We start from the raw sequence: 26111 nt of genomic DNA, 5'->3' as shown, positions 1-26111 counted from the left end.
TTTAAAAAAAATGGAAGAATAATTTTTCAACATTGACCCTGAAAAACTTTGTGTTCCAATTTTTCCCTTTTCCACCACTCCCTCCCCTAGATGATATGTAATCCAATATATGTTTAAAATGGTAATAATATGTTAAATCCAATATATGCATACATATTTATACAATTATCTTGCTGCACAAGAAAAAGACCAAAAAGCAAAAAAAAAAAAAAAAAAAAAGAAAAGAAAAGAAAAATAAAATAAAATTCAAGCAAACCACACCAAAAAGAGTCAAAATGCTATGTTGTGATCCATCCTCAGTTCCCACAGTCCTCTCTCTGGGTGTAAATGGCTCTCATCATCACAAGATCACTGGAATTGGCCTGATTTCTCTCACTGTTGAAAAGAGCCATGTCCATCAAAATTGATCATCACATAATCTTGTTGTTGTGTACAATGATCTTCTAGTTCTGCTCATTTTACTTAGTTCATGTAAGTCTCTCCAGGACTCTCTGAAATCATCTTGCTGGTCGTTTCTTGCAGAACAATAGTATTCTATAGCATTCATATATCTCGACTTATTCAGCTCTTCTGCAACTGATGGGCATCCACTCAGTTTCCAGTTTCTTGTCACTACAAAAAGGGCTGCCACAAATATTTTTGCACATGTGGGTGATTAGCCATTCTTTACAGCAGATTGGAATTATGCCCCAAAGACTAAAACCATGCATATCCTTTGACCTAGTGATACCACAAGGTGTGTATCTCAAAAGAGATAAAAAAGTAAAAAGATCTATATATGCAAAATATTCATAGCAACTCACTTCTGGGATCAAAGAATTGGAAATTTAAAGGATGTCATCAATTGGGGAATGGCTGAACAAGATTAAAATGACTGTGATGGAATACTATTGTGCTATAAGAAATAAAGAACAGGATGCTCTTAGAAAAACCTGGAAAGACTTACATGACCTGATGCAAAGTTAAATGTAGTATGTGCAAAGAAACAGTAATATTGTGAGATGATCAGCTGTGAAGAACTTAACTATTCTCAGCAATATAATGATCAAAGACAACTCTGAAGAAAATATAATTTTTTAATGCTATCCATCCCCAGAGAAAGAACTAATGGTGTCCAAATACAGATTGAAATATACTTTTTTTACTTCCAATATTTTTCTTGAGGATTTCTTTGTTCTGTGTTTTCTTTTACAACATAATTGTTATAGAAATGTTTTGTGTGACTATACATGTATAATCTATATTGAATTGCTTGCTTTCTCAATGAAGGTGAGGAGGTGTGAAGGGAGGAAGAAAGAGTTGTGAAGCTCAAAATTTTAAAAGCAAATATTAAAAAATTGTTTTTACATGTAACTGGGGGAAAATGAAATATTAAATAAAATTTAAAAAAAGAAATTATTTTCTGCAGACCAGCTCTTCAACTATGTGAAGACAATTGAGATGGTTCCTCTAAGACTTTTCTTCTTTGGACTAAAGAATCCCAGTTCTTTCTACTAATCTTGACATGGCATCTCTCAAAACAACTTCTCCATCCTGGTCACCCCTCTTTGAATGTTCTCTAACTAGTCAAAGTCCTTCATAAGATATATCCCAAACTGTGAACTTGGTACTTAGATGTGGTGTGACTAAGGCAAAGTAGAATGTGACCCAAAATTGAACATATGATCCTTAGAAAGGGCAAAGTAGAATGAGTGATAAGACCTTCCTAATCTTGCACATGATTCCTCACAATATAGCTTAAGATAGCATTGCTTTTTTTTGATTCTCATATCATACTGTGAACTTATCTGATGGTAAAAAGCCACCAATTTTTAAAAATTAAATTTTGCTTTTTTTAATTAACAAAAATTGATTTTCTCTCCATCCAATATCCTCCCATCAAATGGGGAAAAACAAAACCTTTGTAATAAATTCCCATGGCTATTTTAAAAATATATATTTTTTATATATCTTATTTTGCATTCTGAGTGAAGTGTCATTTTTCTGTCAAGGAGATGGGGTGGTAACTTTATCATCAGTCCTCTGCAGTCATGTGATTGGTCACTTCTTTGATTTTTTAAATCTTTTAAATTATCTGTTTTTAGTTTTGATGCAATTGTATAAAATGCTTTCTCTCTTTATCAGTTCATACAAGTCTTCTCAGTTTCACTGAAACCAAACTCTCATTTTGTTACAAAATCTCCACATCTTTTTTCAGATGTTTAACTTCAACACCACCATTTTACAATTGGGAAGTTCATTTAAAACACACACACACACAGTAAGACTTAACATTCATCTCATTATGGAATAGTGGTTAAAGTCCTGGATGCTAGGAGTTTGGTACTGATGAGCTTTGTAATAATGAGCAAATGATTGAATTTCTCTGAGCCTCAGTTTCCCCATCGGTGAGAATAGACCACATGTTCAGCAGTATTGGAAGTGTCCCAGTCCAGCAGATTTGGGCCTGATTACCTCTGCTGAAGCCTCTGCAAACTTTAAAACACTATCAGCTACTATAATAGGATGTAATTCTATAGGTATATTAAATCTCATTTAGATAAGAGTTCATCATTTTAATATCACCTTCTCTTTGTATTCTGACAATTTCCATATGACAGTTATCCCTCCCAGTTTTGTATTATCTATAAATTTCATATAAACATGCTTTCTAGGCATCTATCCAAATCTGTGATAAAAAGATATGGGGCCAGAGAGATCCCTGGCACACTCTATAAACTTGCCTTTAAGTCTTTAATGGCATTCTTTGATTCTAGCCTCCCTGCCTTTCAAGGCCACGCTCAGGTTTCTTTCATGAAAATTGGCACTTTTTTGCTGCCCTTTGTGTCCTGGCTCCTGAGCCAGAGAGCCTGAGTTCAAATCCTCGTTCATGTTGGATGACATGACTTTTGACTCTCCAGTTGTGGAACTCCTAAAGCATTTACATTTGGTACTTTGCTGGCTTTTTTGGCTAACGGATGCAAGCTATCCATGCTGCTAGATGGACAGATCATTGGGTTTATTCATCATGACACCCATTGAGTTAGTTTATCATGACACACATACTTTGGATAATTCTGCAGCTGGATGGCAGACTGGCCAAGATTTGAATAAGAGGGTGGTTGGAGCATGTGTGGAAATCACACAATGCAAATTATCCCAGGTGCGTTCAATGCTATGAAGAAACATTTCTAGTGATCTCATGTGTCTGGGAAGCTCAGACCATGGCCATAAGACTGAAGAATCCAGACTGTGGATGGATCTAAGGAGTGTAAAAAGTCTGACATTAAGCATAACTAGGCTGTGATGGGTGTCCAATGATGAAAAGTGCCACACAAGATATCAGACTGAGGAAGGGAGTAACTTTAGAAATCACCTTATCTTGTAGACTTGCTATTTCTCACACACATCATCTACCTCCATGCCTTTGGATCTCATACTTGGGATGCTCTACCTCATCATCTTCTTCTCTTAGAATCCTTCACCCCCTTCAAGGCCCAGCTTATGCTACCTCCTATGAAAAGTCAATCCTTAATTCCTCTCCTCCTAAAAATGCAGACATACATACATACATAATTGCTTATTTGACTACTTTGTTATAGCTCAAATTATACATGTATCAATATACTTTTCTGGTTATACCTTATTTCTTGCTAAATTACAAATATATGTATATATAGACATATTATAATTACTTATCCAAATACATGCTAATTCATATATTATTTTGGGACCATTGCCATGGCTTCAAAAGGCTTCTGGTCACCAGGTTTCTTCTGTGCTGTGCATTATGGTACTTATGGTATCTTGGAGCTCTCCACAAATACATACATTATAATTACTGGATACTTTGTTATCTGGCTGAATTACATATCTATCTAAATATACAAATATAGTAATCTGTGTATACTTTGTTCCCTCAAATTATGCATGTATATATATATATTGTAGTTATCCATGTCCTTTGTTCCCCCACCTCAAATTACATTTATCTCTATATTTATAGAGATATTTTGTAATTTATCTATGTATACATTGTTCTTCCCAATTACATAGTATATGTATATATAAATAACTATTTATCTGTGAAAATTTTTTGTTGCCCCTAAATACCTATATTGTAATTAGTTATCTCTGTATATGTTGTTCTTCTCTCAAAATTACATACATATGTATATATACATATATTTCTTATAAGTACTTATCTTCTCCCCACCTCCCTTCCTCTCACCATATGGTGAAAACTCCTTGAGAACAGGGAGGTTTTTTTCTTTGTATTATTCCCAGCAACGAGCAGAGTGCCTGCCTGGCCCAGAGCAGTCACTTAATAAATGCTTATTGAATGAATAATGTAGTTGCATAGTTAACTGTGAAAGATATTAAAAGAGTTAGAGGTGATCTTCTAGCATAATGAGTGGATAAAGAGGATTTATGGAAGAATGGAGACCAGTTATCCAAGAGAAAAGTTTCTATCTGCTTTGATGAGGAGAATCTTCATTTGATGAATCCATGGAACACTTCAAGTTTTGGGGCTTCCATACCTTATCTTCCCAATAGTTCTACAAATTACTTGGAAAGAAGGGAAATGCCTTCTACTTTTCTTGCATTGTCTCTACCTTATCCGTCTCCCAAAGTCTTTTTACCTCTAATAACCTGAAATTTATTTTAATTCTAAGAATCCCTATGAATCAAAGAGTGAAGTTCAGGCCTTGGGCAATAGAGATCCAACCAAGAGAAAGCATCTTCATGGGCCAAGCTTTTTGAGAGGGACATGCAAACCCAAGAGCTGATCTCTACTTTTCAGATGCCATCCTCTTCCCCTTCCCACCTCAAAGAGCTTTGAGAGATGGATGCTGAAAAGGAACTCCAGAAGAAATGCCCACCCCGATGCCCACTTACTTCTCCCTTTCATGGAGAGACATTCACCATAGACCCGCTCACCACCATAGGAAGGCCACAAGCACAACTTGGTTCTATCGTGCTAATTCATGTATTTATTCTGGGACCATTGCCGTGGCTCCAAAAGGCTTCTGGTCACCAGGTTTCTTCTGTGCTATGCACTACAGTACTTGTGGTATCTTGGAGCCCTTCACACATACATACATGAGCCCCTTCAAGGGATAGCTGGAGCCTGGAAAGCCATTCCTCCAGCCCAAACAAAACCTAGAGGATTCTGGCTCCTAGGATGTCCTTTCCCTGAGCTCCCCAAGACCCTCTCTCACTCCTGAGATGGGACAGGGAACAAAGCATCCAGGCAACATTCATACTGACCTAAGTGGGGTGGGGACAGTGCCCCTATCCACTACCCCAGCCCCTTAAGCAGGGACAGGGAAAGCTCTGGTCAGCTGCCAGCGGCTGACCGGGGCACAGAGGCAGAGAAGCAATAGGAAGAGACGTGGAAATTGTTTCCAGGAAGGTGAGAAGAAGGTGACAAAAGTCAGAGCTGAGAAGAGAAGGGCAGAGTTCAAAGGAAAGGGTTGGTGCCTGGCTGAGAAGAGGGGTTCAAGGGTCCCGCTGAACCCGACATGGGGAGCAGGGGCTGAGGCAAGGTCCCAGGCATCTGAGGGAAGGTGCCAGCCTGAGGGAAAACGCTGACAGAGGCAGGAAGGGTCATTCCTGCTGGAACACTGCTGAGGGGAAGGGGCAGAGAGGCGCTGTAGGTCATTGAGCCTACAGGAGCACCCATAGGCACTGAGGAGGCCAGATTGGGCCCCGGAGACCCCGTCCGCATCTGGTTGAGAGTTGGCTTTCCCTGCTCACCCAAACTGAATGGGTTGGTGGGGGACGGGGCACTGAGACCTGTTGGAGAAAAGAAAACAGATCAGGAACCTGAGGTCTGAAGTGGGGAAACTGGAGACAAAAACTTGGATTTAATGAGGTGGGTGTCAGATATTGGCACAGAAGCCATGAGTAGAATGAAAATGTAGAGTCTAATTTGCCAAGGGGAGAAGGGAAAACATGAGACATAACTAGGGTAAGATGAATGAAGTATATGCTCAGGGTGTTGAAATTGAGAGAATGCTGAGTTCTTCCCCACTTCCTTGACAGCCACACCTGAGGTAAACTACTCCCCACTTCTGTGATGTTGGCATCCTGGGAGGTCCTTCTACCCTCCACTGGCCAAATGCCAGGGGAACTCCTGTGCCTTGTCCCTGCCTCTCCCCCCATATCCCAGATTTCAACATCTCAAGGTATGAATCCAAGGGAAGAGGGTGACAGACTGGAGTGGGAAGGGGAGGGAGAAAGGAGGAAGTATTATTTCTCTACTTTACCTGAAAGAAATGGGTTCCTTGTCTTCGGAGGTTGTGGGGCCACCACTAGTGAATCAAGGTTGACCAGAGAGGAGGCTGAGGGTCCCAGGAAGGACTCAGGGGTCTGGCAGGCTCGACCATCCTTGCCTGGCTGAGTCAATGCCCCACCAAGTCCTCCCAAATCAAAAGTATCTGGCTCCTTTGTACCATTCTGCTTGGAGTTAGGGAGAGGGTCTCCAAAGAGGTCTAGGTCTAAAAAAAAAATAGAGGGAGCTCAGATGCCAGTGGGAAAGAAATGACAGAACTTCAGCATCATGGATCTAGGACTGGTCGAGATCTCAGACACCATCTAGATCTATCCCTTTAGTCTAAACTAGGGCTGAGACAGCTTAAATAACTTGTGTCATCATCATTACTGTCATTCAGTCATTTCAGTATGACTCTTTGTGACTCTATTTGGGACTTTCTTAGCAAAGATACTGGAGTGGTTTGCCATTTCCTTTTCTAGTTCATTTGATAGATGAAGAAACTGAGGTAAACAGTTAAGCGACTTGCCCAGAGTCACACAACTAGTAAGTATCTGAAGCCAGATTAGAAATCAAGTCTTCCTGATTCCAGGGCCAGTGCTCTATCTACTGCACCACCTAGATGCCCCTGCACTTTAAAACATATTTTGCAATCACATGCATACATACATAGATACATATATGTATATGATATATTCTATCCACCTCACCATCTAGCTGTCCCATCAGCATCAAAACTAGCATTTATGTAACACTTTAATGTTTGCAAAGAACTTTACATATATTATCTCATTTGATCTCCATAACAATCCTACCTGATAAGGGATATTATTATCTCCATTTTATAGGATAGGAAGAAATTGAGACTTAGTGCCAGAGTATTGCTTTAAATTCAGATTCTCTAACTAAATCTAGACCCCTTTTCATTATAGCACAATCCCTTGCAGAAGGGGAGGGATGGGAGTGTCAGAAAATAGGGATTTAGGGTAGGGCACAGAGATTGCCAGCTCCAGAGTTCTGTTAGCTAGCAAATAGTAACCTCCTATCCAAGCTGTCTGGATATACCCATCAGGGCTCCCCTGCCTTCAGTTGTACCTCACCTTGCCCCTCAGCCCTGTTCCCCATCCCATCCCATTCCTTTCCTAGAGCCCTCTCATTAGTACCATCCCCACCTTCCCCCCAGCTGCTCCCCTGCAGCTTACCAGGGCTGCCAGGCCGCATGGAGGGGAGGGTCTGGGCACTCTCAGGCCCCTCTCTGGCTTCTGTTGATTCTGGAAGTTTGGCAAATAAGTCAAAGGCTGAACCACCTAGAGCTGCTGGTGTGGGGGAGGGGCAGAGGGACAGATAAGGAGGAAGAGGACACTGGGTCTGTATCCTCCAAGAGATGAATGAGGTATTCTTTTGAGGGGGGATGGGAAGAAGATCTGTCCTGGAGAAACTCTCTCCATACCCCTTTTGCACATCTTCCCCAGAGAGACCCCTCACTACACTGAAGGCAGGAAGATTTAAACCCCAGGAGCCAAATCTTTGGGATCAGGGATGGAGTCAGGAGTACTAGTCCCTCTCCATCTCATCCCCTCTTCTACTTTCAGACTGGATGGTTTAGGAGGACAATAGGCTTTCACTTACTGGGTGTATTGGGAGTGTCCAAGCTAGCTCCCCAAGGGTCTGTCCCTGTGCCAGAGGGCTTGTGATGGGGGGAATCCTTCACCCAGGGATCCATAGACAGGGGTGGCCCAGGTGTCCGCTTCCAGGGTTCCGAAGATGAGAGAACCGAGGGCAAATCCCAAGGCTGGCTCCGGGACAGAGGATCCCCAGAAGGTGCTGGAGACCAGGGGTCTGCCGAGGGTCCCCAAGAGGAGCCAACAGGTTCTACTGTAGACCTGAGACCTAAAATGAGAACAGCATGGATACCTCATCATTTTCTATCTCCATCCCCAGCAACTTCTCTCCACTCCATATCTCATCCTTCTCCCTCCCTCCTTTCTATCCTGGTCACCTTCCTTATCAGAGAGGAGCTGGTAACCAATTCATGTGTGGAAAAACTAAGACACTAGGGAGAAATTTGGAGCCTTCCATTTCCCCTTCTGATCACTTAAATTCCTACGAGAGAGAGAGAGAAAGGGGGGGGGGGAGAGGGGAGGTCTACCCAGAGACTCGCTATGGAGGGAGGTCCCAGGTGTCTCTAGATCCCAGAGGGTAGGGGTCTGCATATCTCTCTCCCTGACTACTCCACCTGGGATATCCCATGGGTCAGCAGAGCTGTGTGTGGAGGGTGGAGCTGGTCCTGGTCCAAAGATATCAGCAAGGTCCAGGATGGAAGACTACAAAGAAGGACAGTGAAGAGACAGCTGAGCACCTGGGAAGTGGGAGCTCAGAGCCACAGAACCTCAGCCTTTATATTCATTCATTTCCACTATTTTATTAAACACCTCTACTGTACCTTCTGGTGGACGAGTAGCTCCCAACCCTTTCCTGTCCTGTTCTCTCTGTTTCCATCCTCTCCCTTCCCATCAGCAGGGGAAGGCAGGACAGTCAGCAGAAGTATCCTAAGGTCATAGGTCCTAGAGCTGGAAGAAATCATCTAGTCTAACCTCATTTTCTAAGGATGGAAACAGGCCTGAGGGGGTGAGAGTTGGGATTTACTTAACAAATCTAGGGCTCTTTCTACTGAGACATGGCCAGTCTTCACTCTAAGACTCTCACTTATCATTATGCATCACCCCCTTTCACATTATCTATCAAATTAGTCTCCTTGTTAATCCATTCCGATGGTAAGATCCTATCTTTATACAGGCTATCTATCCATTCCCTTTGCTTGGAAAGCACTACCTCCAAATCTAAAATCCTACTTGCTTCAGAATCTACCTCTTACATGAAGTTTTTCCTACCATTCCTCTCCCTCAGCTGCTAGTGCACGCGCGCACACACACACACGCACATACATTTATATATGAGATATTTTATGTATATGTGCATATATATGTATGTGTATATGTGTGAATATATGCATGAGTATATATAGATACATATATATATGTATGTTTATACACACACACACACACAATCTGGGTTCCTTGCTTAGGATCATACAGTTAGCAATAGAATCTGAGGCCAGATTTGAACTTAGGCACCATTTAGTTGCCCTCACATTTTAAAAATAGTCTTCATAAACATATACACACATAATATTAATGTGTTGTTACTCTTATATAATGTAAACTCTTTGAGGTCAGGGACTGTTTCCTTTGTTTTTTTATCCCAAGATCACACCAAACAACAGATACTCAGTAAACGCTTATTGATTACCCAAGACCATCCCTAGGTAGGTTTAGGGCTTAAGAAAGTCATAGCATGAACTTCCTTATTTTAACATTTTTATTAGGGGGGGAAAATCTAGTTGAAATAAAAATTAAAGCTGGCCTCGAGGGGAGAAGATTCACAAAAAAGTTCTAGTTCAGAGGTAGACTTGGGGGAGGGTCATTATTGTGAGGTAGGCAACAACCCCAACATGGCCTTAACTTGGATTCGTGAAAACACCACCTCATCTCCCTAAACCTCCAGATGACTGATATTTCTTTTTTCTACCTACTTTGCTCTTGTCACTAGTCTAATACAATAGTAGCCCAGGAGTCCTGAGGTCATAAATGCCAAGGCTAGAATGGAGCTCAGTGGTCATTTGGTCTAGCTTTCTCATGTTTCTTATGGAAGACACAGAGAGACTCAGAGCAGAGCAGAGTCTAAGGTTACACAGTAAGTAGAAGCTGGTCTGAGGGTCCTCTCCTTTAGACCATAGCTAATGTAGCACCCCCAGAACCTGGAGGATGGCACTGCCCCTAAGCTGATCCTCAGCCCCAGCCTCTTCTGCATATCCCCCATGATCATTATATTCCTTTATCCCTCAATTCCTTATTCCCCTCCTCCCAGCATGCTTCTTCCCCTCCATAGACCTCCATCTCTTCACAAACCTGGCTGGTTTTCAGTTTTTCTTCTTCCTTTTCCTCTTCTCTTTCAGGGTCCTGGTCCCGGTGACCATGGCCCCCAGCGCCTTTGGGTAAGGGGGAGTCATCTCCCCTCCAGGACCTCACCTCCTGCAGTTGGGACAGATTGGTGGTGGAGCAGGGGGAGCAACCAGCTAAGTTTGGGAGCCATGGGGACCCTGGGACCCAGGGCCCTAGAACCCAGGGCATCCAATGTTAGGCTAAGGAGAACACTCAGCTCCCCAGAGGATCCACCAGGAGCCTGCAGACACGAAGAGAAAGCAGGGGTGGGGATGGGGAGGCAAAGGTGGAGAGGACAGCAGGGAAAAATCCAGACTAGGTGACAAAATGGTTAAGGAGCCAAGCAGGAGCGAGGAGCTGGAGAAATACCAAGTGAAACCGAGAGGAGCTGCAGAGAGGAGCCCTGTTAGTGCCCAGAAGCACCAGCACCAGCACCAGTCCCAGAGTAGGGTCTGGGGGCTCCACTACCTTCTCATGCTCCTGCTGGCTCAGACGCAGTGCCAGCTGTAGCTGCAGATCCTCGTCCCTGTGGGAGGCTGGAGGGACCGGCTGTTGGGGATGAAGGAGAAGAGAGTGAAATGGGCATTCCCCTGTTTGGTTCAGTTCACCTTCCCCTACCCTTTCAGTTCTCAGTCTTGGGCAAGGGTGCTGGAAGGGGTGGGCAGAGAGAGGAAGGAGAGAGGGTAGGAGATATGGGAAGAGAAAGCAGAAAGGAGGTAGGATAGTGGTAGGGAACAGATGGGGCTGGGGGGGAGAGAGTGAAAAGAGATAGAGTGAAATATGAAACAGGAGAAAGGTGGGAGATGGGCAGAGTGAGGTATGGGGTAGGAGGAAGGTGGGAGATAGGTAGGGTAAGATATGAGGCAGGAGGAAGATGGGAAATGGGGCAGAGTGAGATATGGGGCAGGAGAAAAGGTGGGAGATGGGGCAGGAGGAAGGTAAGAATAGGGTAGAATGAGATACGGGCAAAAGGAAAGTGGGAGATGGAAAAGGGTGAGATATAGGACAAAAGGATAAAGAGCAGCTAGGATAGGAAATATGGTGTCCAGGGAACCTAGAGAAGGAAGAGAAAAAAAGATGGGAAATGAAGGGAAATGGGGCACAGGGATGGTAGAGGAGAAATAAAATTGTGGAGCAAAGAGCCTTGTTTTGAGATAGAGGGTATTAGGGCAGAAGGAAATTGGGAAAGGAACGAGAAGGGGGGAGGGGCTGGGCTACAGTCCTGTGATGTCAATTGCCCAAGCCCTAGGATAATGGAAAGGAGAAAAAAAAGTATATTTGGACATTATTTTGTATACATTTGCAAGCTTTATGTGTCAAAATGTTCTCTTCCCACCCCTTAAATCTTCCTTTTTCTATTAACCGCATCTGAACCCTTGCTGAGTGAATGTAGGTAGTCCTGCCTGGGCAAGAAGCTGTTCCACACTGTGCTCAGATTTGTCAGGTGGGATCTGCAAAGAGAATATGAAGTCTTGGTCTGGGAACAGGGAAGAATAATGACATAAAAGATCCTTGAGTTGTCTCCTTCTTGTGTTCTTTGAGAGATGTGCCCTATGGCACTTTCCCAGACATCCTAGGAAGATACCTTTTGTGTCCCTGAAGGTGTGTCCCCCATGAATCCTTTCAGGTCATGATGATTGGCAGAAAGAAACTTTTTGAGACAAACAAGCATGAGGTTGCTAGGATTCTGCTCTTGGATGGATGGTTCAAAGAGAAGCCCTTTATCCTTTTAAGGTGACTCTTTTTTTTTTTTTTTCTTTTTTTTTAAAGAAAAGTCCATGTCAGAAAGTCCAACAGCAGAAGGAAGCAGCAAATGGGCACATACTGGATACACCTGGGGCTGGGGCCATGGGGATGGGGCTATTCCAGTCTAGAAACACTTGAACCTAGCCTAGTTCCTTTTGTGCCAATCACCTTCTGGCTATAATAGCATGGTACCTAGCGGCCTCAGAAAACTAACCTGAGCTCTCTCCTGTAAAGCAGCTTTCTGATTGCCCTTAACTCCTGTCTATCTCCTCCTCAACATGTACATATCAAATCCTAGTGACTCCATGATAACATTACCTTCTCTGCCTCCTCCCGGCTCATGGCCAGTGCCAGCTGCAGCTGGAGCTCCTCCTCTCCTGTGGTCTGGGGTCTAGCTTGCTCCAAGTCTGAGGTGAATCGAGGAGATGAAGATGAGGCTGGAAGGCAAGGAATGTTTCAGACTTCTCAAATCCTTGTTATAGTCAAAATGTTCAGAATACATCTTGAAACAGGCAAAGGTCTGAGTTGGGGAGACTCCACAGTATTAGACTTGAAGTCAAATGCCATCTCCCACACTTAGAAGCAGTGTAATCATTAGCAAGTCACTTAATCTTTGTGCCCCACTTTCCTGTAAAATATAGCTAATAACATTGGACCTACCTTGGGTGTGTAGTAGATAGAGCCCTGACCTAGACTCACAAAGACCCATTCATTTTCCTGAGCAGACAATAGTTGTGTGATCCTGGGCAAGTCACTTCACTCTGTTTGTCTTAGTTTCCTCATCTATAAAATGAGCTGGAGAAGGAAATGGCAAGTCACTCCACTGTCTTTGCCAAGATACTCTCAACTCACAAAGGGTCAGATAGAATTGAAATGACTAAGCAACAAAAACATAAGTACTTACTCAGACAGTTGCTATGGGAATTAAAGTCAATAGTGGATCAAAAACACTATTTGGATGCCTTCTATTCAAATGTTCTTGTTATCATCTTTCTGGGAAGAAGTTTCAGTAGAAAAAAATTGATAAAGTTTTTATCCTGCTATTATTCTTTTACATTCAGTATTCTGCAAATAATTGGGCAGGTGGATAAAGTGACTGCCTTTTATGATTGAATCAGATTATTGGTATATAAGATCACCTTCTGTAGAAAGCATCTTCAGGTCAACTCTAATAATAGGTTGGATGATGGAGATGAACTATGCCTCATCCTGGTCGCAAATTTATTCATCCAGATCCCTGTGTTTTAAAAGTTTGAAGAGCATGAGGATGACATAATGATATCCATTAAAACAGCATTATTAAGTTTTTATGGATCAATGCTAGGTCCTGGTTTCTGGTCAACTGTTCTGTCTAAAAATATACTCCAAGTTTAGTATACTTTATTGGTTCATTTTTCAAAATATTTTATTTTTCTCTCTTTTGGAGGTTCAGATTTGTAGAGTGGAGATTTGTCATCTGTTTAAATATATATATATATATAAATATATATTTACATATATATACATATATAATGTATAACAATATACACATACATATATACATATATAAATAAATATATAAATATAAATATATATATATATATATGTCTCTGAACTCACACTCACACTCAGAGATTGATCTCCAGGTATATCTAAGGGATATATCTTTGTGAAGTCACCTATCCAAAATTCTAACTCATGAGCCCCAGATGGTGCGATTACCCCATTAACAGGCAAATTTAACTCTGTTTATATAAATGAAGACATAAATAACTTTAAAGTGATGGCATTCACTAAAGTGGCATAGTAAGAATAGCTACAAAACTTCCTCTCCTCCCTCCATAAACAGGGGGAGCATTTTCCCATATATATGCAAAGCATCTGTTGGAAGAATGAGCCCAGAGATCTCTGGTGTTAAGGCACACATGTAGGGAATACATACAGACAAGCAGCCAAAGAAATTTGTGCAAGATCTTCCTGCTTCTTCTTTTATCCTTATGCTGGTCTTTGATGGGCCCCGGCTCTGTGCTGGGTAGGTTCCACCACTACTGAGCTAGACTTGCTCAGTGGGCATGGTAGCTCACAGATGGATATCTTGGGTTTGCTCCTCCTGGGAACTGTCATCTCTATCTTTTCCAACTTGAGTTTCAGCTACAATCCTCAACTGGGGACTGTTGTGTTCTTTTGGAAAGAACAGGCACCTAGAACTGATAGACACTCTGCTCTCTCAGGAGTGTGATTCTGAAGCTAGCTACCTACCAAGGACAAGTTTTACAATTTTCTTCTTGAATTGACTCCAATTGCTTATAGGATGATTTTTCTCAAGGCTAATAGTTCTGCTACTATATATCATAGTAGAAGTTGAGGGAGGAGGGAGAAACGAAGATCTTTTCATTTATCCTCAGCAATTCCTTCTCATGGCCTGAATTCGTTCTCCAATTTAAAGCAACAGATTATCTTTAAGGATCATCTAGAGGTGACATGTTTTTATCCTGCTATTATTCTTTTATATTCGGTGTTCTATAGCTAATTGGGCAGGTGGATAAATATGACTGCCTTTTATAACTGAATCAGATTATTGGGTATAAGATCACCCTCTGTAGAAAGCATCTTCAGGTCAAACTCTAATAACAGAATGGATGATGAAGATAAACTCTGCCTTGTCCTGTTCTCACATGGTTTTATTTTCTTTAGCCAGATCTCTGTGTTTTGAAAGTTTTTCAGCCAATGGGATTCTGTCTTTCATCTCATTCAGAGAAAGATGTTCATATTTTGTGAAGTCATCTTTGGAGGTTAACACTTTTTCATCTTTAAATCAGATGAGCTGAAAGGGGAAGGAGATCAAAGGCCCCTTTGCAATAAAATAAAATAAGCTTCTGGTGTGTAATCCCAGCCTCTTGGCTATATCTTTCTAGGTAGCTAGTAGATGATAAATTTCTTCAATCTTCAGTGATATACTGCTGTTTCTGTCAATGCATTATATAATCTGCATTGCTCAATACATTTGGGCTCCTTAAGAGTAATCTTCCTGTAAGTTTTCAAGGTGATGATCTGATCCTGAATCATTCACATGAACCCCTTATTTCTAACAATAAACCTGCCTGACTCAGTCATTTTTCTTTCTCTGCTTCATCAACATTATTGTAACCACCAGGTCATAGCTTGCTAAATACTTGGTGGGTGCTATTTATTTTTAACAGTTAGCAGAGAAAATTTCCTTACATGAGCAATATTGCTCACGTTAGCTTCTTAAGTAATTCTGTAATTTCTTCTATAATTTCTGGAGTGGCAATGATGCCAGACTGAATTAATACCATTCCACCCTAATCATTTCCAAAATCCAATCCCTATCCCTTGGCCACTTTTCTGATACTTCTTTTATTCTTTATCAGAAAGTATATTTAACATCTACTGGTCATCCTGCCATCTAGGGGAGGGGGTGGTGGGGTAAGAGGTGAAAAATTGGAACAAGAGGTTTGGCAAGTGTTGATGCTGTAAAGTTACCCATGTATATATCCTGTAAATAAAAGGCTATTAAATAAATTAAAAAAAAAAAAAAAAAAAGAAAGTAGTTGCCAGGGTTCTAGGTGATGTGTCTTACAAAGGGCCTTTATATTCCGTTTTTTGGACTTAGCTGTTTCATAGGCTTCTTCTAAAGAGAAATCATTTTTGGTTGCATTTAACAAATCCATTGATGAATACTTGTTAAGCCTTTACTATTGCTCAGTGACATCATATCTGCTTGCTTCAAAAATGCTTCTGTAAGTTTCTGACAAATTTATCATGTACTCTAAGGATGTCTATCAAGTTCAATCTTCTTTTTTTATGAGGAAGTGTTATTTTCAATAACTGCTCTAGGGAACTACACCCCAAGTTTCACATACTGAATAATTGTTCATTGCTTCAAATATATTCTTCCCATTTAAGCTTTGATTTCAGAATGCCAGTGAACTTCTTAACGTATTCAGCCATAGTCTTCTTTTAGAGATACTTATGTTTGATGAATTATTGTTTTTGTTATTGTTATTGCAATTATTATTTTTAGGGAGATAGGTGGCATAGAAAAAAAAAGTATCAGACTAGCAATCAGGATACTTGGGATGTAATTCTGATGCTAACACTCAATCTGCCATGAGCTAGTAGCTTCCCCTGATTTCAGTTTCATCTTTGAATAGGGGAAACATAATAACTTCTTCCTCCTTCAAAAGACTGTTGTGGAGATCAAAGGAGCTAATATAAAACAATGCTAATCAGATACACTATAAATTTATACACTATAAATTAATCTCAAATAGACTGTCATTGAAGTATAATAATCTTATTTATTTTTCCCTAATTGATTCTCTGTCTTGCTCATTACAACAGTCATTTCAGGCCTTCTCTTCTCACTGTCCCACCTTTAGCACCCCATCTTCCTACACTCTCAGCTGAGGACTTCCCTTTATATTTTACTGAGAAAATGGAAGTTATTTGAAATAGGCTCTTCTTACTCCCTTCCTCCTCATCCCACTATCTCTTGACATAATCTCCTAGTATGTCCTTGTGAGAAGTAAACAAGTAGTTTGTACTTGTTTACTCTTTCTGGGAGAGAGATACTCCTTCTTGCCATGATCAATCTTTTTACTGTTATTCTGGTGTTCCAGTAATATCCAATTTTTCATGACTCCACTGGGGGTTTTCTTGGCAGAAATATTGTAGTGGTTTACTATTTCCTCCTCCAGTTAATTTTATGGAAAAGAAAACGGAGGCAAACAGGGTTAAGTGACTTGCCCAGCCAATAAATTTCCTTTTATATGGATCTTCAATCCCACCCCCTCTCATCTTTTCCAGCATACTTCCCCCATTATCATTCCCCTTTCCTAATCTTTAGTCTCTCCCTACCGACTGGTTCTTTTCTATTGCTTACAACATAATTGTCTCCCCCCATCCCTTAAAAAAAATAAAATCTTCACTAGATCCTACTCTGCTAGCCAAGAATTGGCCTTCATCTTTCCTTCTTCTTTTAGCCAAACTTCTTGAAAAAGCTGCATACATACATACCTATATCAAATTGCTTATTATCTTAGGGAGGGAGAAAGAAAATGTGGAACTCAAAATTTTAAAAATTAAAAAAAAATTTTAAACTTTAAAATGTTAAAAATTGTTTTTACATGTAATTAGAAAAAAATACTGGTTTTTGTTTTGTCTGATCATCTCTGCTTCATTGCCTGATTCTTTTCTAAATCCTCTGCAATCTGGTTTCCAAGTTTATCTTCCAAGGAGAGTGACTTTCCAAAGTCACTGCTAAACTTTTTTTTTTAGAAGCAATTGGGGTTAAGTGAGTTGCCCAGGATCACACAGCTAATAAGTATTAAGTATCTGAGGTCTAAATTTGAATTCAGGTTCTCCTGACTCCAGGGCAAATGGTCTACCCACTATGCTATCTAGCTGCCTTCCCCCCATAAACTCTTAATTGCCAAATCTAATGTCTTATTTTTCATCTTCATCCTTCTCAACTTTTCTGTGGCATTTGACACCTTTAACCTCCCTCTTGGATATTTTCTCTGAAGTCTGTGATCCTATACTCTCTTAGTTCTTCCACCTATAATTCCACTTCTCAGTTTCTTTTGCTGATTCTTCATCTACATCATGATCTCTAAAAAGGCTCAGTAGAAGTCCGGGATCTTCTCTTTTCTCCCGCCATTTTCTCACTTTATGACCTCATCAGCTCCCGAAGGTTCAATTATTCTCTTTATCCGGATCATTCCCAAATCTATATATCAAAAACTAGTCCCTTTCCTGAACTACAGTCCTGTATTACCAAATGCTGCTGGACATTTCTAACAGTTTGTCCCAGAGGCATCTCAAATAGAACTAATCCATCATCACGAATTTCCCGTCTTTCTAGTCACCCATGTTCATACCTTGATATTATCTGCAGCTCTTTAGGATTTTCATTCATCCCACATATCCAGCCAGTTGCCAAATTTTTTAGTTTCTTTGTCAACTTAAGCACCACCAACTGAAAATAGTCTTTCCTGGTTTGTGAGTTGCCCAGGATCACCCAGCTTTATTTATATGATCCCACATTAGGTTTTAAACTCCTTGAGGGGCAGGGATTAAATCACTTTCTTCTTTATTTATCTAGAGACAAACATAGCATCTGGCATAAAATAAATGCTTGATGACTGACTGATAAAAATGCCTTGATTCAATTCAACAGATATTAAGTACCTGCTGTATGTACTGCAAGGTGATGAATAATAACAACTACAACACTTTAGAGTTTACAAAGTACTTTTGTTTATATTCTGGATTTTTTTTTAACAAAGTTTTTTTTTTTTTTTTTTTTTTTTTTTTTAAGAAAAAGCTATAGGATAAGTCTTATTATCCCCTTTTTACAGATGAAGAAACTAAGCCTCAGAGAAGTTGAATGATGTATCCAAAGGTCATAAAACTAATATCAGCATCTAGGACTCAACTGCAGTTCTTTTTTTAAGCTTTTTTTCCCCTTTCTTAAAAAAACTCCATGTACCATGCTCTCTATAATAAACCACAGCTATGTGTATTTATATCTGCCCCTGTGATTTTACTGCTATTTTCTCCAAAGACTCAGATTAGCAACTCACCTGCAACTTTTTGTCTAAAAAAATTGTCTATGGCTGTATGGCTACTATAAATCAGAGGTAAAACTTGAACCCAAATCTTGTTGACTCCAAAGCCTCTCCCTGTTATATGTAATTATTTGTAATGGTTGTTTTTACAATGACATTTCAACCCACCAGAAGCCTACAGGGAGCTCTTAGCAAAGGGAAATAAATTAGTGAAAAATCTGGAAATAGAAGGAGTTGTATGCAGTTGCACAGATCCCAATATTCCTCTTTTTCTGCCCTTGAAAGAGACTTTGTCAGCCTTTTCTTTCTTCCCTCCCCTCCCCACTTTTATGCAGCTGAGAACAGAGAAACAAAAATCAAGAGCTGCTGGTGGGACAGGTGGTTTGCTCACTATTGCCTTCTGTTGCCACTAAGCTGCTACCTCTCAAGCTGAGAGTGCCAGATACAGAGTTGGGACAGATCTTGGAAAGCTGCCATGGCAGCTGAGGCTCCAGGATGGAGAGCATGGGTAGAAGGCTAGTCGGAAATGTGACAAGGCAGAGAAGTGACCAAAGGAAAAAAAATGGCTTGGCAACTACTACGATACTGTCGATCTTGGTGATACATGACCAGAAGACTAGACCCAGAATTACCCATTTCTCCATGGCTGGGCAGTGTTGCTCCCAGTAGGAAATCTACAGGCTGGAAGGAGGTTTGTAAAAGGGGAGAATGAATTGGTGAGGTGCTCTTTGAGTGGAGGTCCTTAGTAGTTGTTTGATAATTTGCTTTATTATTTTGCTGTGCTTATTTAAAAATTTGGATCTTCCTAACTTGCCCAAACTAGAAGAGGAGCAGCTACAATTGGATTGATCCCAATGCTGATCCTCACAGAAGTTCTGACTTGCCCTGTTTCTGACCTGGGCCATTTTGTTTTGCCTTAGGCAACCTAATAGCGCCTACTCCCAGGGATTTATCATATGTAGATCAGACAGTGCAGACATATAACTACTTTTTAGCCCTACTGCAGCTCAGAACTCCCAAACTCAAGCAATCCATCAGACTCTGCTTCAGATGTGTATCAACCATGGCTGCTAGCCTATGTTTAAATAAACTATGTGAGCACAACGTTAATTGCTTAGGTATATAGGTTTAAACCAATGGAAGGAAATCTCTAAGACAAGGGATGGAGATTCCAATATTCTCATTATTCTGAGGGATATTCATTTTTCCCCCTTAGGCTGCATGTTGAAAAGTAGTTATCAAGAGTGCTGAAATCTGTCCATTCAAGAAGAAATCTCTCCTGTAAACTGGAAAAACCAACTCACCTCTCACCCCCCGCCCACCTGATGGAAAGATTACATAATACAGTCCCTTCCTAGGTAATTATTTAGTTAAACGGCACTCTGTCCTCGAGCTGGCCTATAGGAAACAGGGTACAAGTCAGGTGTGGACTATATAGTCTGCATATCCATCCCTGTAGCTGGTGCTTTTCCCCAGAATTAACAAAGTTTACTCCAAGGTTCCCCCTCCCCACCCCATCGAGCCTGATCCCTCACTCACAGTTGTAGGAAGAAGGGGATCCTCTGGTTCGGCTGAACTCATCCCCGTAGTGGGAGGAGCGGCGACTATAGCTTAGCTGCCCGCTGCCGATGCCGGAGCCCTCAAGGGCCATGCGCTCCTTGGTCTTAAGGGCGTGGGTCCGTTCCTGCTTCAGTCGCTCCTCATCCTTCAGCAGCCCCATCACCTGCTTGACCTTCTCCCGAACGTTGATGCCCTGATCCTTGCCATCACGGTCCACGTACTGGAAGTCCTTGAGGGTCTGAATGGTGTAGAGGTTCTCCCGACACTGGTGGGCCACTTTATCAGAGCCAGTCTTTAGCAAATAGTCCAACAGGGTCAGAGCCTTGTATACATGGCGCCAGTTCTTCCCACTATCATTGAGCCGTCTCCAAATCATGCCCATGACTTCGGCGAAGGCCACGGTGTTGAAAGTCAGGTCAGCGATCTCAGACATGAGGGAGCTTGGCGGCCCCCAGGGATCATTGCTGGTTGCTTCACGTACCTTAATTTCTGCTTCTGAATAATTGTGCACAATATTCTTCACTTGTCGTCTCAGAGCTGAGGTCGTCATGGCTGGGGGCACTGGGGATGGCCGTCCCCTCCCCCAGCCAGAAAGGAAGCACTTAGAGCAAGGGATTAAAGTTCACCGGTTCTGGCCCCAAGAAATCCGTGGACAAAGAATGCTGGTCTCAGTAGGGAAAGGACCGATGCTATGAAGGGTTCTTCATGGAGCTGGAAAAAGTGGGAAACTTGATGGTCAGAACTCTAAGGACAACTTCCTGACCCCCAGTGAGCTTTCATCAACAACTAGTCTTTTATTGAAGGGTTGGGAGGCAATTGGAATCACAAAGCTAGTAAATGAGGCGGCTTTGTACTGAGGACCTCCTGTTGGGGGGCGTAGATCTATCCATTGCACCACCCAGCTGCCCAGTAATTTGAACACAGTGTTTCTGACTTCAGTTACTATCTTCCTTCATCTACATCAGAGATAGCTAAATGTAATGGTTGATTATTGATTTTATTCCCCCTCTGTGCAAAGGGAGTACTTAACTTAGAAATACTCCTTATTTCAGAGTCTCTCACCATGCACCTCCAAGTCTCTCTCTTCTTCCCTTCCATTTTCCAAATCTCCCTCATCCTTCAAGATCCAACTCAAATCTCATTCCATTGACTATTCCAGCTCACACTGACCTCTCCCTTCTCCGAACTCCTTCAGTCCTTATCTTGGGCATCCAGACAGGTCAGCATGTAATTATTCTCTGATTGTTTTATTATGTTATAGTCGTCCCCACTCTCCACCCCATCCCATAGTCCCATGAATCTGTCATCTCCTTGAAAGCCTGGACATTGTCATCTGTTGTTTCCTTTTAGGTCTTCTTCCTACAGGGCTGGGCACAGCCTCTTAATAGTCATAGATCATTAGGGTCAGATGGGATCCAGTCCAACCCGCTCATTTAAAAGATGAAGAAACTGAGGTCCAGAAAGGGGAAGTATTTTGGCCAAGGTCACCCAGCTAAGTCATCAGGAACTGAAACTGAGGTCTCTTCACTTGCAGGTGATTACACCTTCCATACCTCACTACCTTTCTCACTCTAGAAAATAAGCCCAGAAACATGGAAGATAGGGCTAAAAGGGACTTTAGAGGTCATCTGGTCTAGCCTCTCATTTTACAAGCGGACATAGCCATCCTGAAAAGCAAAGTGATGTATCCAAGGTCATACAATTAAGTGGTAAATACATTTTGCAACTAAGCCCTGATATTTGTTGATGAATAATCTTTTATACACTTGATCTTCTAGTCTGAGGATTCTTAACTGGGAGTCCATGCATTTGGCTAGGGAAAAAAATCACATCTTCATTTTCACTAATATTTGTAACTGTCTATATTATTTTATACATTTAGAAACACGGTTCTGAGAATGGGTCCCAAGATGTCCGTGCCAAGAGATGTTAAGTGTCCTTGATCTGGTCTAAAGATTAGTTATGTATGTGCCTTCCCAAAGTACCAGCTCTAGAGAGAGCAGCCCAGATCCAATGGAGAGAATATAGAGCCCTGGTCCCAGCATCATGGAAATATGGTCTTCCCTGTTAGCACTAAAACTGAGAGGAAACTATTCTTACAGGATTTTAGAGTTGTAGAGGACTTTAGAGGTCATCTAGTTGAACTGCCCCACTCCTCAATTTAACAGATAAAAAAAGGCCCCCGGCGGGGGTGGGGGGGGGAGGGTGATTTGCCAAAGTAATAAAGTTGGGATTCAAAACCGGACACTTCCATTATACAGTGTGGTTAATCTCCTCCTAACCCCTCCTCCAACACACACACACACACACACACACACACACACACACACACAAGACACACACGCCACAGGTTCACACTTAGGCTGGAAGATTCCTCCATTGTGGCTTCCAAGTAGGAACAGGGACCACCCCAAGAGGCTATTCTGGGGCCTTGATGAGTTAATAGAGACCCTTCCAACAGATCTCCTGAAGCTCCAGTAGGTCAAGCTCAGTCCCCCATCTCACCCACACCATTATGAAAATATTCCTTTTTAGAGTCATGGTGGTCCCCCAGCAGCCTTCCTACTGGTCCAGATAACTTAGGGGTCTGCCTTGGTTTTCCTCAGCACTGATCATCCTCTAGGCCTGCTCCCCCACCTTTTCTACTGCTTCTTTGCAGCTTCCAGCACAGCTCCCTTAGATCCCCAGACCTGACCTTGAGGTTCCAGAAGAATCCCACTGAGTTCACATCCACCTCTTCCAGACCTCAACCAGCCACTGAGGGGGGTCGATAAGACACTGAATTGCTGGAGCAGGAGCTGTGTCCTTGGGGAGGGAAGCAGGGGGGTGGCTTCTGAAGGGAAGCTCAGCTGCTACAACTTGTCCTATTCCCTCCCTCCCCGCACTGTGAGTGACTCAGAAGCAGCCTGTCCTCACCTCCCAGCTGGGCGGATGGGATGGTGGAATAAATATGGGAAAAAATTTTATACTAAAACCCGCCCCCAAAACGCACGCAACTTCTGAGGGCCATCGATGAAAACCAGTTAATCCAGTTGGGCATCATAACTCCACAAAGGAGCCCAGCCTGTAGCAGGGCCACCCTCACCCTCTTGCCCCAGGCACTGTGCCATGCATGGAAAGGGAGCAAGCCCAGACTGGACTTAAGGGACTTTTCATTCTCCCAGCTTAACTCAGGAAATGCCAATAGGATCAGCCTTGGGAGGAGAAGGCAAACCTGGGGTCCAGCTGGGTCTTTCCCAGGTTTCCCCCAAAGGAGAAGCCCTCCCCAGAAGATGGGGGCAGTGTGTATATGAAAGAGGGATTGTTTCTATCAGTCTCTGCTTGGGGAGGGAAGGAAACTTAGGTGGAAAGGTACCTGGGTCTTTTCCCCATATCCCTCAACTTCTCAAAAGTTTAAAGGGGTCAGTATTATAGGGGAAGAGATGCCAGTGCAGCAGAGAGAAGAAAAAATGAGACAGAGATGCAGGGAGGGAGGAAGGGAGGGAGGGAGGGAGGGAGAAGGCTGGGAGTGCTGCCAGTAGTGTTAAAAGCAAAGAGTTTTATCGAACACAATATGCCCAGGAATAAAGGGGAGTGAAATAGAAACCAGGCAGCCGATAAGGCGGCAGCAGCACCACCAGCCAGTCTTGTATGGAATTACTGCAGTGACCTTGAGCCAGGGCTTGTCAGGTGGAGAGGACAGAGCCCAGCACCCAGCTTCTTGGCACAGATGGAGTGCAGGAGGGCCTGAGAGTGGGAGAAGGAGTAAGGAGCACGGGGTGAGAACGGGCAAGGCACAAGCCAGGAGCCCAGTGGCAGAGGGTCAGGGATGTGGTGGGGTGGGTTGGTAAGGGTCCAGAGCAGAGAAGAGATGGATGGAAAAGGGGAACTCAGAGATGAGACATACTGGATTTCTTCCCCTGCTGTTCAAGAACTGGAAGGAAAAATGTTTTTTTCTGAGGGGAGACACATTATTCCTCACTCCCCCATGACAGGAGGAGTTCTACCAAGATCTCCCGGAGGTCAGAAGGTAACCAGGCAGAGACTAAGAGTGGGGGGAGGGAGAGATAAGAATTACAAAAAAAAAAAAATCTCATCCCATAGTCCCAGGTTGACCTTGAGCTTTCTGAAGTGTGTGGCTCAGGCCCATCCGGGCCACACGTTCAGGATTAGGCCCTTTTGCCTCCTGGATTCCTATAAATTGTTTCTCAATTTGACCACGAATCAATTAATTTGTATTAATTAAGCACCTGCTGAGTACCAGGCACAACTAATGACAGCTCAGTGAAAATGGTGTGATGGGGGGTGAGAGGTCCTAACTCTGAGCAGCTTTCTACACTATAGGAGGGGGGACGGGAGACTTATGCTGCTCATCTTAGAAACACAGTACTGGGGCTGGGAGAGAATGGGAACTAACCAGTCTGAAGGAGTTGCTGAGTCCTCCCCGTAGCACTGGGGCTTCTGATGATGGGATCCTTCGCAGCCAGCTCTCCTCCTGCCTCAGTCACTCCATCTTGGGACTTTGGCCCTGAGCCCCTGCCCCAGCCCTGCCTGGTTAACCAGGACTAGCCACTGTTTGAGAGGTTTATAACCTGCCTTCCCCTTACCCCATGGCGGCAGGGTAGACCTTGGGGACTCAATTCTGAGCTGAGGGACAGCTCTCCTAGACCCCTCTGCCCTCTGGAGGGGGACAGCAGCGCTTACCTTTGGTGCAGCCTCCCTCTACAAGCAGCAGCAGTGGCGGCAGCGGCGGCAGCCTGGGGAGGCTCGGCTCAGCCCAGGAGCCAGAGACCAGGCTCTGCAGTGACCTGCCAGTCCCAGCAGGTTGGGAATGGGACAGTCCCGGTGCCCTCAGATCCATCCAGTTCTGCCCTCCTGCAACTCACCCTGCCCAGGAAGGGCAGACCCCACCATACCAGGAAGCCAGCAGGGGTCCCAAGCCCTGCGAAGCTGGGGAGCAGCTCTGCCTCCTATAGTCGGTGGGAAAGTTGCTCAGCTGGCTGGGCAGGTCTGCCTCAGCAGTAACAGGACACAGGGAGGAAGCAGCAGGGCTCATTAACCCCTTCCTGCCCACCAGGCGCCACAACGCTCTCTGAGAGTCCCACACAGAGATAGCCCACAGTGGGCAGACATTAACCTATTGCTTGACACTGCCCTAGGCGAAGTGGCTGAAGGGAATGTAAACACAGGCCCCTTTTGGCAGTCCATCTCTGCGGTACAGAGGGAAAAAATGGATCACAAACGTTGCAAAGTGTCAAGACTACTCTCGGGCACTTTGATGCTGAGCTCCAGCTGCCTATCTTTGGTCCTCGTCTGAGACGAGACGGAGGAGCTAAAGTTCTGTGTCCCCAGGAAAACTTTGAGTCCGATCTAATATATTTTAAAAGATACCTCCCTGGCTTGGAAAACAAAGGGATTTGGGGAGCCCAGGGGCCAATTAAATTCTGTGAATATTTATTGAGCATTCACTGTTTATAGCACTAAGGGAGCCTACAGGAATAAATAGAAATGAATCAGCTCCTATCCAAAAGGAGTTTATCTTCTACTAAATAATTTTCCATGGCCCATCACCTCCTGTTTTGTCCTTTGGTGATAGCTAGCTACCATTTATACAGTACTTTGAGACTGGCAAACAGATTTACAAATATTAATATTTTAGCCACACAACCATCTTGGAAGGTAGGTGCTTCCTTTCCACATGGAAGGAAAGATGGAATGGAGAAAGGAAGGAAGAAAAGAGAGGGAGGGAAGGAGGAAGCAAGAAAGGAAGGAAAGAAGGAAGAAAAGGAGGGAGAAGAAGGAAGGAAAGGAGGGAAGTAGGGCAGAAGAAAGAAAGGGAGGAAGAGAAGGGAGAGAAGGAAGTATCCACTGTGTCCCAGGCATTGTGTGAAGCAGTTTACAAATATCTTATTTGATTCTCATTGCAACCTTGGGAAATAGGGGCTATTATCATTTCACAGATAAGAAAATTAAAGTTAAAGTGAATTCCCCTGCAGT

The 26111-nt window shown here is 42.9% G+C and overlaps 1 protein-coding gene across 8 annotated transcripts; it reads right to left on the bottom strand.

Moving 5' to 3' along the window:
* Window positions 1-1910: 1910 nt before the first annotated feature.
* On the bottom strand, window positions 1911-25327 carry EPN3 (epsin 3). Of its 8 annotated transcripts, none has more exons than XM_031966373.1 (10): window positions 24819-25326; window positions 20115-20846; window positions 12322-12440; window positions 10726-10806; window positions 10225-10347; window positions 8493-8580; window positions 7886-8146; window positions 7459-7569; window positions 6252-6482; window positions 1911-5778 (listed from the first exon to the last, which is right to left on the bottom strand). In XM_031966373.1, the coding sequence occupies exons 2-10, from the start codon at window positions 20683-20685 to the stop codon at window positions 5444-5446; spliced, it is 1920 nt and encodes a 639-aa protein (XP_031822233.1). In that variant the 5' UTR covers window positions 20686-20846; window positions 24819-25326; the 3' UTR covers window positions 1911-5443. The 8 variants fall into 8 exon arrangements, with proteins under 8 accessions (XP_031822233.1, XP_012405497.1, XP_012405498.1 ...); XM_012550043.2 differs by having other exon boundaries at window positions 7459-7572; window positions 24819-25325; XM_012550044.2 differs by having other exon boundaries at window positions 7459-7527; window positions 24819-25324.
* Between the last annotated feature and the right edge of the window lie 784 nt (window positions 25328-26111).

This window comes from Sarcophilus harrisii, chromosome 4 (genome assembly GCF_902635505.1).
Source record: "Sarcophilus harrisii chromosome 4, mSarHar1.11, whole genome shotgun sequence".
Taxonomy (NCBI): Eukaryota; Metazoa; Chordata; class Mammalia; order Dasyuromorphia; family Dasyuridae; genus Sarcophilus; species Sarcophilus harrisii.
This window is presented reverse-complemented; position numbering and strand designations above follow the sequence as displayed.

Bases quoted from the DNA above. Each gene is read 5' to 3' on its own strand.
- EPN3 (XM_012550043.2), bottom strand. From the start codon at position 20,685: ATGACGACCTCAGCTCTGAGACGACAAGTGAAGAATATTGTGCACAAT. The intron at 10,807-12,321 runs GTAATGTTATCA...CATCCCCAACAG, and splicing joins GCCGGGAGGAGGCAGAGAAG to CCGGTCCCTCCAGCCTCCCA. The intron at 6,483-7,458 runs GTAAGCTGCAGG...TTTTTTTTTTAG, and splicing joins CATGCGGCCTGGCAGCCCTG to ACCTAGACCTCTTTGGAGAC.